We start from the raw sequence: 12435 nt of genomic DNA, 5'->3' as shown, positions 1-12435 counted from the left end.
GGTAGTTAACAAGCAACTCCAAGAACTTTATAGTAATGTAAACAAGGTCATTGTTTTCATCTCCTCAATCGGTATCTGCAGATAACCTAACTGGTAGGTAGAAAAAACCAGAACAGTAGGCAACCAACCTTTTGCTCCACAGAGATAAATCCCTTACTTTCGTAACTCTCGGTTACCTTATATTCCACTGCCTCACATCATTGCCACGAATTAAACAAAATAAATGACTCAACAAATATTAACATGCAACGACCTGTCTCCTCTAGTTATAATCATTATAGCCTTCCAACACAAGGCTTCATGTACCGAATTCAATACAAGTGCCCATCAGTCCCATTGAAAGACAAATTTAAATAAACAAAAGAAAAAGATAAGAAAAGGAAAAAGGTAAAAGGAAGGAACATTGATGGATCTTCTCCACTGTCCTTCGTCCTTAGATAAAAGGTTTTGACATGATCTACAAGGGCACTACAACTACAAAAACGGAGATGGATTGACTACTATATGCTTCAAAGGGTGTGCCACGTCACCACCACCGGCATGCTTCACAAACTCGGCGGGAGAGAGAAAGCTGCCATGACAAACACATACTATCCTCACTTCCTCACCCTTCTTGTACCTATAAAGAAACCCTTCTATTCTTTTCCCATTGGGGCCATCTCCTTTTGTAGACACACAAGGCATATTTTCCAACACATTCCTCACAATTTCGTTGGCTCCTTTTTCTGGAACTGTGGGTTTATCACAGTTAATTTCCATTTGGACTCCGTTGAACTGACCTGATCTTTCAGTGGTTATCATTTGAGGGGTCACTAGCAGTTCCTTATCAGTCTTTGGAGAAGGCTGAGCATTGGCATGGCTTCTTGGTTCAGTGCATTTGTGCACTCCTGCATATCAAGAGGTAAAATGTCAGAGGAGCACAAGAGCTTCGACACTAGAACATAAAATAGCTTTTAACAGATTCTATGTTTCCATAAAATGATACGCAAGTCCAGTGGCATGGCATGAGAAAACTGGGAGACAACATCAAGTGAGTCTATTACATCATCGACAATAAGGAGCATTGGTGTTGGGGGCAGTAAAGCAATACAGAGGGATCTGGGAGAGCACGGTTGAACTGCCCTCTATCAAATGTCAAAGGCCCCCAAACAGTGTCGCTCACACGACACACCTAATCTAGAATTCCACTTCAAAGAAACATTATCATTGTCATGAGGTCCCATTGAAAATTTAGGCTACAGAGTAGTTAATGTTAGATCAGTTCTTACTCAATAGAACACTTGAACACATGTTTGGGGCACATCAATTACTGGACCAGCGTATACTCGCTTGTTTACACATGAACCCCTTACAACATGGCTAGCAGCACGCACTAAATTGGTTCATTGGGGGAGGCAATTCAGAACGATTCAGAGCAAAGGGAAGGGTCACTCTCAAGAGTGGCTTGCCGTTTCTATTTCATTTAAAAACGTCAAAAACATAAAAGGGGAATTCTCAAAGCATGATGAGACTTTGACATTCTCCTACAAACGCAAAAACCATAGGTTACAAAGATAATATTCTTGGCCAGTTCCAAATCTAAAAACCGTGTTTTCGAATTGAGCCGTCCGGTCTACCTACATGGCATTCACCATACAATAATTTACAAACTGCATAACATAAACCAAAATTCTACTAGAAAACCTGCCTAAACGATCCCATTTTTCCAATATCAAGGTGAAATTTGATTTCACACAAATCATAAAAAATTAATGTTCAACAACAAAATAAAACACACACACACACACGAAACAGCTGAAACCAATTATCTCAGATTGAAATGAGAATACCTTGAGAAGCAGCAGCAGCAGCATGGCTCTCAGATTCTGAAATACCAGATGAGCCACTTCCTTGAGACCCAATTGTGCTCTGAGATGCTGGCGGTGGAGGAACAGGACAATTACCCTTATCACCAGATACCCAATTGGGCATCCCCATAGCTCTAAAATCATCCACCACCTTCACAAACTGCTCCTGTCTAAAACTTTGAACCCCGTTCATGGCTTCTCCTCCTCTCTTATCTTCCTCAAAGCTCTCTCTACTCCGATCTCTGGGCACCTTCAAATTCCTCTGCTGCTTCTCCGACCTCTTTCTCTTCGCTTCCATTCTCCTCAAGCTCTGCAACTCCTTCCTCTTCCTCCACTCCTCCTCTGTTTCCGTAGGCAGAGAACAAGTCCTCATCAGAGGCACCATGCACGGAGCAGATACACGACATGTCGTGTCCTCGTCTCTTGCTGGGGTCGACGCGAAGTCGGGGATTGACGACGAGCGTTTGAGTGGAAGCAACTTGGCTCTTGGGTCCACCCCAAATCGACCGTTCAATGAAAGCCCGAGGCTTAGCTCAATCTCCTCAGAATCTTGGGTTGGCTCCTCGAATTTTCCAGGAAAATCATTCCCGGAAACTATTTTCCGCAGTAGATCTCCCGGAAAATCACTCACTTGCATTGAGAACACCTGTTGGGTTGCTCTGTTTCCACCTTCCTCAGTTTGCGCCATTGAAAAAAAAAATTGCAGAACGACAGAATCCAAACCAGATTGCTCAAATTAAGAGGTACCCAGATGAAAAAATAATAATATTTTTTAAATCCAGGAAGTAGAATTCAGCAGAAAATCCAAGGAAGCTGAGAAATTGGTAACTTTATCCTATGTTTTTCTTTGAATAGTAATTCCAAGCTTTTTCCAACCAAACACTGCAGCATAAATCCTACATTTTCTTCCACTTTCTCGCCATGAACTTCTCAGAGAAACAGAGAGAAGAGCCATCAGTTGTACCAAACAACGAAGAACATAAAGCAGAAGAAAATTGAAACGCACGTCAATGACCCCATGAGAAGCATTTTCGCAGAAGAGGGAAAACCAAATAGACTAGGAACGAACAAAAAACAGGGGAAGAAAAAAAAAAATTTAAAAATGAATTTTTTGGCTGCAGAAGACAGAAAAGTACAATACCGAAAAAGCCCCTGGAAGTCGTAGACACCCGACACGTGGCGGACATGAAGAGCCCCGACAAGCACGTGGCTTATAGAGACGCAGATCTGAAGGACACGCCGAACAGGCGTCGCCAACTCTTTTGGTTTTCTGGATTGGGTTCCCAGAGAACACGTGTCACACGGGATATGCGGGATCTGACAGGCTGCCACGTCGCCCAAATATCTCGTCGTCGTCGTAGCGAAGAGAGTAGAGCCGCAATTCGCTCTATCCACTTACGTAATATCTATCCCATCTATAAACGAGCTGGATTCCAGAACGAGGAAAACTGACGCTCCCAGAGTGCGCCACGTGGGTGACGCCTCGGGATCCGGGTCAGAGTCTTTTCCTTTCGTTTCCGGTGCGTCTCTTGTGTTTTGTTGTTCCGAGAAGAGAATATTGTCGTCGCGAGTGTGGATTGGAGTGCTACTCGCTCTGTAAGGAGCACGGTTGCTAATTTAAGCAGATGTTTTCTCAATCAAATGTTTTTTAGGGACCATCGAATTATGGGGAGGAGAGTTACCAAACCATTCACAACGGAAGATAACAAATCGTTCACATTAACAGTTAACAATCGTTCATACAGGTTGAGATCCGAATAAAATAAGTTATAAACCCACTTGCATAAATTTGCAATTGCAATTATATCCCTTGGTGGGGGCATGGCTAATATGAAATTAAGTAAGACAATCAAATTGTTTGGCAAAAATGCTAAACAAGTTGATTAATTAAAAAAATGAGAATAATGTATGTGGATTAAGGTAGACAAGGCAGAAGCATCCCCGGAAAACTTGAGGGAGGTGAGGAGGACACACAAAAGGGAGATGAGGTGTCAGGTGTGGACCCCAAGAGAGGAAGCAAGAGGGCCAACTTGCACATTTCTTTTTCCTCTTTTTATCAGATGAAGACTGTAAGGCATCAGGGTACACGCCACGTGTTGACATGCAGTTAGGAGGGAGAACGTGTACGTATAGGAATGGATGGAGACAGCGAAGCCAAGTTGCGGGACAACGTGTACAGGGAGAAGATATCACAGTGGATTCGGGCCCATGGGGAAAAGTAAAGATGACACTTCGCGTGTCGCACGCACGCTTCCTGTCAGAGCGATTGATTAAAACTAATGATATGATAAAGATTGGATGATTAGGAGATATTATTTTGTCAATATTTTTAATAATATCCTTTTCTTTTTGGGAGATAGCTAGTTATCTTTCAAAAGCATCAAATTAGATAAAATATATTTAGGATCTTTCTTATTGAAAAGGGCGATAATATATTAAACTCACACAACGCAAATATTATGGCTCGAATCAAGAACCTTGCCTGAGAGAATAATGACTTCAAACTACTACACTAGTGAGTCCTTTGCAGATAAACAAAGTTTTAATTTTTTTTTTATTACATTGGGAGGAAAGACAACCCACCCTAGGGTTTCGATGTTGGGTGCCATCAGTGCCATGGGGGGAGGGGGAAGCCACCACAACTGTGTGGGAACCCATTGGCGAAAAAATGTTAATTTTGGCCCAACACAAATTATTGATAGAACCAAATTGTTTGCTCATATTATAGCACAAGGATAAATGAAGATGAAGAAGACGACATTCAAAATTTCAAACCAAACAACCAAATGGAGAATGCATTCAAAATTCAAGTATAACCCCAAAACTCCCATCCATTAAGGTGTTAGGATCTTCGGATTACAGCTACTAGACACTACAGCTATTCTGATTAGAAAAGAGAACCCAAAAGAGGAAAGAAGAAAAGACACTACAACTGTGCAAACTCCATCATAGTAATCTCAGAAGTTTCTGGTAAAACAAGAGGATGGCCTGATGTTTCTGAACAATTACATGATACCCAATTGAGACAAAATTCTATAATGGTAAAATAAATCCTAACCTACAGCAAATGCCTCTTCATCTCAAAGTTAATCCAATTCAAAGTCTTAGCTCTCTCTCTCTCTCTCTCTCTCTCTCTCTCATAAGTTATGATTAAAGTACTTACCAACACTTCCAAGTGCACCAATCATGAAATCAATTTTGTTAAAATATTCCCACAAAAAAGAAATCTCACTACGCATTCTATTAGCTCTACGCAGAAACAGCATTCTGCTTTGGTACTCCACTTGAACGGCCGCCTCTCCCTCTCCCTTGCTGATAACCATCTCCACCACGCCCAGCTGGACCCCTGCCTCGGCTTGAGAATTCACCCCTGTTCCCATACTCGTTTCTTCCAAAGCTCCGGCCACCAACATAATTACCACGGCCTCTAAAGCTGTCACTCCGAAACCCTCCCCTTCCAGGAGGAGGAAACCTACCTCTTCCACTGCTACCAACTGGAAAAACCAGCATCATGGAAAGAAATGTCTTTAAAATAATACGTATGAAGCTTAGTAATCCAAACTTTAAGCAGTGTCATCAAATGTTTAGAAATTTAGGAGCATTTTCCTTGCATGAGCTTTTTTTTTCCTTTTTTTTTGGAGAGGATTCTCCTTGCATGAGCTTTTTAAATATCTTCAAAATAACACATTTATTAAATTAATGAAGGAGAACTGCATAAATCGTACACTTTTGCCTTACCTCGAGTGGTCGTTCTCTTTATCTCAATGACAGCTTGACGGCCACCAAAACTGATGGGTGAAGCCTGAAACATTAAGTCTTTCTTATTAGATACACAAGAAATCCCAATCAAATATCAGAAATAATATATAAACAAATTACGATTGGAAGTTCTACAGGCACTCTAGAAACTTTAGTGATGAAATTTATTGGAAAGTAAAAAACTATGACAACTCAATACACATGTGTTTGGAGCCTTAGACTAACATGCTATGAAGATTATTTACCCATCAGATAAGGGTAAAAGAACCTCTAAAATTTGGCTCAACAGTGTAACACAAGACAAGGCCGAGGACAATGGAAGAAAGAATTCCCATATCCTATTCATATTGTTCAAATCAGGATGACTTGATTTTGACGAGGCAAATAGAATCATGGAAATTAATAATACAGCAGCATCCACATCCTATAGCACTATTCATGAATGGCACTATTCATGGAACTTGAATACAGAACATAGGAAATAGAATTTAAACACCTACCTGAATGGCACTATTCATGGAACTTGCAGACAGAAACTCAACAAATCCAAAACAGTATCCCTGCAGCTGCACACACAAATATGTCAGAAAAGCTATATCTGAGAAGGAGACACTTCTGGCACGGAAGACATCTCACATTAGAGACTAACCTTCTTATTTCGAACTTGGATACCTCCTTGCTTTATTGGTCCAAATTTCTTGAATTCTTCCTCAAGCTGATCAGCCGTCACATTTAAGGGCAAATTCCTTATGTAAACAGAATAACCCTCAACTACAATAAATGCAATTTCGTCATTATAGAAAAGCAATTAGACAACTAAATTCAGATAAATGCAAATTTACAAATTATATTTCAGTTATATGAAGATTTTCAAATGGAAACTTGCAAATATAAAGAGAATAAATAGGGAGAAAATTCAGAAAAGCCAAGCATACCTTCCTCATTAGTATCATTACTCTCTGGGGTACTAGTGCTAGTTGGCGCTGATGCTTCAGGCACAGAAGCAGGTGGAGCTGATGCAGGCAAATTATTCTCCGCTTTCTTAGGAGCCACTCTTACAGTATTAGTAGGCACATAAACCTTATTTGGTCCTGGACTCCCTTTGGGAACTTTTACCTACAATAACATTCCATGAACTTCTATTACTATTTCAACAACAATTCTGGCTAAGGAAAAATTTGTGTCCGTTAACTCACAATTGATGCATAAGACTTTTTTGGAGCATCCTCTTGGGCTGTAGTAGAAGTTGGCTCGACTGCCACAGGGACATCGTTCCCATTTGAATAAGATGGGGGTTCAGCATCAGACTCCTCGTTAGCTGATTGTCTCTCATGGTCAGATGTGTCATAAGCTTTCTCAATACCAATTTGATTCTCTTCAACTTGAGTAGTTTCCAGATCGGGTGCAGGAGGATCAGGAACATGATTTGGCTCTGTAAACAAACAATAAGAAGTGCAAACAAGATCCTGGTGCAATATAAAGACTAGAGGAACAAAAAAGAACAAAAAAAAGGTAAGATAGGTTACCAGGATCTTGGTTTGAAAGGACTGTTGTGGCATCATTAACTCCATTAACTGAATGGTTTTCAAACAGTTCTCCATCTTCTACAAACCTAAAGACATCGTTCAATACAAAGAACCCATTGTCTTGAGGGGCAAGAAAAAATGATTGGGCGAATTTCCTTTTCAAGTTATCCTTGCTCGTTAAACATCCAGTAACTAACACAGTCACCCCTTCCTTATAAGACTTCTGAGCATCAGCAGTCTTTATTTCAGCCTTATATTCGTTGTAATTTAAGGAAAGGATCTTCTCATTGATTCCCTACTCGAACAAAAAATTGAGGGGCAAAAAAAAAAATTGTGATGTCCTTGCAGCAGATAATGCTCATAATAATTAATATTCTAAATATGTTAATTAGTCATCTTGAAACCTTCAAGATAATATCATCGTTATCAAATAAAACAAAAATGGTAAAAGAAGAAAAATTTGTGTACAGATTTCCATTTATGTGAATTTGGCAACTTGAGCACAACCACTTATGGATATTGAGTCCAAACACACTTTAAAAAAACAATATATCCAGTATGTTCAAGTGCCAAGCAGTCACATGTTTGCCAGTAATACCAGTATTCTGACATCGACCATCTAATCTATGTATTCGCTATCTAGGGTACTCGATATACAAAGAACATAAAACAATTTCTGAATTATCTTTATGAATCATGTGTCAGCCCTTAAGGAGGAAATCACCTGAAATTGTAGTGACTATATGATTCAGAGCATAACTGAGACCTAAAATTACCATATCTCTGAGGATTTAAGAGCATGACAGAATCATACAGAACTATACATTCAAATAAGTATTTAAAAAAAAACCAAAAATGCAACAGATAAATTCAACCTAAAAAATATCATGTGTGAATAATCAGGTAAACAACCTGTGGATCATAGAGAATCCTCAACATCTAACAATAGAACTGCCTATATGAATCACCAACATACATTTGTTTATTTAATGTACTCCTTGATGATTATAGCATATTGGTCGAAAAGTTATTGCTTCACGAAAAGTAGAACCACGTAGTAGACCATGGGAAATGACACCCAAAAGAAAAACTGCCTACCAAAAACTTACTTGCATAGTGGTCACTGATGTCATCACACCGTTGGAATCAGGCCGGCTTAGAACACTTGAATCCTGATAAAATCTATGCACCAGGCCTGGGTTATTGTGAAGAATATGGTAATACTGCTCAATGAAAGCATTTCCAACAAGTTGGGCACTGGGAGTCGGTGGAGGAATTGCTGTCTGCAAGGCCATTCTGCCAAAAGACTGAGAAATGAAACACTACTAAACAATTCCTCAATATCTCTTTAAACCAATAAATGGAAGATAATTAATTCAAAACACCAAGGTGCAGTGAGTTAGCAATATAGCACTAGGCACATATAATGTATTTGACTTTACAAAATCGAAGGCACAAAGAACCCATGCTTAAAACTAGCCCTTCATCCCTAGATCAGGGAAAGAATTATCCCAAAAGTAAAGTAACAACTGCAAAAGAGACAGTAGGAAACTAGCACCACAAAACTATGTACCAATTTCGATTACATTGCATGGAAACAGAACATGGAGGAGTTAGCGATATGAAATACTGCTACATTTTCTTCTAAAGAAAACCTCAGAGACAAGGGAGAAAGCGAGCTGGTTAAATGAAACAACCACATTTTGAGAAAAACCCTAGAAGCACAATAAATTAAAATGATATTCCATAAAACTGAGAAACACATAATCTGCTTTAGTGAGTACTGAATATTTAGGTAAATCCAAAAAAGTTGGCACAATAACTTGCAAAAGCTTAGATCCTCGAAGCAACAGCACCACATTATTTGGATTCAAACCAAGCAAAGCTCAAGACCTGAACCATAAACCAACCTCATACCACAAAATAAACAAAACCCATCTCAGAAAATTAGATAGAATGATAAATCAATACATAATCAGCCCAACATTCAGAGACGGCGAGCTTAAAGTTACAAAATTCATTAAATTAGTTCTACGACCTGTATAATGCTTGATCACACAAACAAAAGTAAACATTTGAACACTAATAAATAAGAAAAAAATAGCTTTCAAAAGACAGACCAAAATACAACCTAAAAAAATCAACAATAAGGGTGCTAAAGAACCCATTAAATGAATAGTACATGGAAAAATCAAAGAAATGAATGCCAAAAAAGTACCCTTTATGAAATGCTATAGCTTTGCTAGAGACAGAGATTGGGAACGATGAGATGGTAGGGTACCTTGTGCTTCACCAAAGAAGAGTGAGTGAGACTGTGAGAGCGAGAGAGAGGGAAAGACGAACAGTTAGCGCACGAAATAAAGAAGCGTCTGAGAAAGAAAGCTAACAGCGAACTCTGATGCAATTCACACCAAGAGGTACACGGATTGGGTCAAGTAACCTTTTTTTACACCTAGTCAAGTTTTTCTTCTTTTCTCTTTTAGGGTTTTTGGTCAAATTTTAAATGGTTTTTTTTGCTTTTTTGTTTTACAAAAATTGAATTTTGGATGTTTTGTTGAGCTAGTGGTTTTTATTATTTTACAAAAAAAACAATATTCTACTTTAATTTAATTTAAACGAAGGAGGATTCGAACTTGGAGTACATAGTAGGGAGTACATCCGCTCTAGTCAATGTCTGCTTGTTGAGCTAGTGGTTCACCATTTGTAATTCTAAAATTAATATTACAAACATATATAAAGGTTGTTGCAAATTATCTACACTTTCAAATTTGATTTAATATCGTTATTGTCAATCTGAAACAGTCATCACGCACCATTCTAAATGTAATTTGCTTCTTATATTTTTACAGAAGAGGAGTACTAAATAACCCTTTAGAGAACCAATAACAAATATAAACATCCAATATATTTTACATTATTATTTGATGTGCAAGTCTATTGAACGGCATGAAAAGTCATGTAGACAAATATACTATTGGAGAAAATAAAAGTTTGGTGCTTTTAGTTATAATAAGAATAGGGCTCCTATACTAATAAGGTCTTTAGGTTCAAGTTAATTTAGGTGATTGACCAATCATGTGTTGTGGGACATGTTTATATCATTAAAATCCCAGGCTTTGTTATGTTTGGTGACCAACCAAAATCACGTGTAATGCTGACAAAAGATATCTTCATAAAAATAACAATAAGCTCCAGAGATTTGGTAACAATGTGTAAATCAGTCGATGTGAAATATATCAAGCCCCATTACTTGGATCTTTTGTCTGCAGCATGGGAGGCCGCAGGTTTTCTCTGCAGATGTAAGCACGAGACTTCATGATAATGGTTGAATATTTCAGATCAAGAACACTGATCCAATGTAATGCTTCTGTGGAGCTCAGTGCAATGGCTTCCCCTATCTATTTTCATCATAAATTAAAATTATGGAGCTTTAATTCAGACTTCAGTCACATATAACCTTTGCAGCTCCTAGCAAATTTTTTTATGATAAAATGGAATATATGAAATACTTAAATGAACATGAGCTGTGATTCATGACATTCATACAGAATCTGTAATTTCAACTGCAAAAAGAAAAATAAAGATGCATCATAAACACAGAGAAAAAAGAAAGGTACTTTTGTTGAAACCAACTGTTGCAGAATACTAAAGATGGCTTCAAAGGTCTTCAAGACCTCTAGCAAATAGGGAAGCAAAAGCCTCCATATAATGTTTTTTCAAAACCAGCCCAACCTCAACACCACCAGCACCATTCTTGCTATCTGAAAAGGAGATAGCCCCTGTCCTGTCTATCGAAACGATGTCGATCTTCGTTGGTCTTCCCCATCCAAAATCAGTTGCCTCATAAATCCCAAAAGTATGTGACCCAGCAATGGAATGAACTCTATCTGTAGTCTGCAGTGCATTGAGCATTCTTGAAACCCAAGTCTCTGCCCCATCCAAAAAGGTCTTGTCCAAACATTTTATAGACTCACTAATTGCATTTAAGGCCACAAACAACCCATCTTCTCCCAATAGGCCCTTTGTTTCTGCAACTACTCCACGGCCTGCGATGCAATTCCCAAAATAGGTTGCAGGCAGAGAATGGTCTAAGCGAGACCTGCAGTCTGCGCTAAAGACCAAAAGTATTTTCTCCGCTTTTATTTCCTCTGCCTTGACTAAGCAAACCCATGTATAAGCACATGTTAGAGAAAACGTTGACAAATGAAGCACTGAATGATCTTGTTGTTTCTTCTTTGCCATCATAGTCATCACTGATTGTCTTAATGCTTCTATTTTTGCTCGTGTGAATTCAAACGTACCTCGAATAAAGTCTAGTGGAAATTCTTTAACCCCCAAAGACATCAAGCTTGTATTATTGGGCCCTCCTGCATTTAACCATTCCTTCAAGTAGATTGCTTCAATGCCGGCAGGGTCCTTGACGGCCCTCCTGTCATAACATGGTTTTGGTGGCTCTAGAAACAAAGATGAGGACAGTCCTCCATGTTTGCACAGGTGAGCCCATAGTTTCAAAAAAGATGTTGAGGTTTTGCCATCAAGGGCAGCATGGTGCACGGCTGATCCAACGGAAAAACCACAGTTGGGGAAAATTGTGATTTGCAATGCCATCACTGCGGCTTGGTCATGAGACACTGCCAATTGGGGTATAAGAGGATGGTATTCTTTGGCTTCAATATTGAAGTTGTTGGTTGAAACTAGATGGTAGAAATCAGCATCAGATTCAGCTATTGTAAGCGAAAGGGTGTCACCTTTGACATAACTGAGAAAGGGTTTTTGGGAGTCTTGGGGCCAAGTGAGGTTTCCTGCAAGAGGCAGAAAGTGCTGGAGGGTGAGAGAGAGTGAGGCTTTGAGTTTTGGAAGTATGGAATCGAAGAAGAGGGGTGTGTTGAATGAATATATTTCGTAGAAGAAAAAGCGTTGGATGGGAGGAAACGTTAGCCAGAGAAGGTCAAAGAAAGTTAGAGGAAGAGACTGATCATCTGGGGAGGATGAGTCTGGTGAGCTTGGTTTGGGAGCTACCCAGCAAACCTCAACTACTTTGATTGAGCTTGGTTGTGCCATTGGGGATAGAAAGAAGCTTTGATATTCTAAGTTCACACCCTTAGAATATATATTTGGTGCCCCAACCGAAGCACTCAACAGCCTGGCACACTAGGATGACACCCACATAAAAGCAATTAAATTATCGAAGTCAACACATATGAATATTAGTATCAAGCATTAAGAAATCATTGATCCAAACAACTCATAGAATTGTTCAAAATGTGGATTGTGGAACAATCCTGTCCTACTTTATTGATCCA

At 39.1% G+C, this 12435-nt stretch overlaps 2 protein-coding genes and 1 pseudogene across 6 annotated transcripts; all 3 read right to left on the bottom strand.

Annotated features, from left to right (window-relative positions):
- Positions 1-238: 238 nt before the first annotated feature.
- Positions 239-2932, bottom strand: LOC110750192 (ninja-family protein AFP3). The gene is made up of 2 exons (XM_021950481.2): positions 1830-2932; positions 239-887 (listed from the first exon to the last, which is right to left on the bottom strand). Exons 1-2 carry the CDS (start codon positions 2533-2535, stop codon positions 475-477), a joined length of 1119 nt encoding a protein of 372 aa, XP_021806173.1. The 5' UTR covers positions 2536-2932; the 3' UTR covers positions 239-474.
- A 1848-nt stretch (positions 2933-4780) lies between these two features.
- Positions 4781-9572, bottom strand: LOC110750229 (nuclear transport factor 2). 5 transcript variants are annotated; one of them, XM_021950530.2, is made up of 9 exons: positions 9414-9572; positions 8242-8428; positions 7133-7427; positions 6803-7038; positions 6542-6722; positions 6256-6377; positions 6107-6172; positions 5586-5649; positions 4781-5341 (listed from the first exon to the last, which is right to left on the bottom strand). In XM_021950530.2, the coding sequence occupies exons 2-9, from the start codon at positions 8425-8427 to the stop codon at positions 5097-5099; spliced, it is 1395 nt and encodes a 464-aa protein (XP_021806222.1). In that variant the 5' UTR covers position 8428; positions 9414-9572; the 3' UTR covers positions 4781-5096. The 5 variants fall into 5 exon arrangements, with proteins under 5 accessions (XP_021806222.1, XP_021806237.1, XP_021806229.1 ...); XM_021950545.2 differs by having other exon boundaries at positions 8242-8439; positions 9414-9556; XM_021950537.2 differs by having other exon boundaries at positions 9351-9542.
- Positions 9573-10573: 1001 nt separating this feature from the next.
- On the bottom strand, positions 10574-12380 carry LOC110750315 (phenolic glucoside malonyltransferase 2 pseudogene; annotated as a pseudogene).
- Positions 12381-12435: the final 55 nt, after the last annotated feature.

The sequence above is a fragment of the Prunus avium genome, chromosome 3 (assembly GCF_965620075.1).
Source record: "Prunus avium chromosome 3, drPruAviu1.hap1.1, whole genome shotgun sequence".
NCBI lineage: Eukaryota > Viridiplantae > Streptophyta > Magnoliopsida > Rosales > Rosaceae > Prunus > Prunus avium.
Note: the sequence above shows the minus strand (reverse complement) of the source record. Positions and strands in the feature narration are given on the sequence as shown.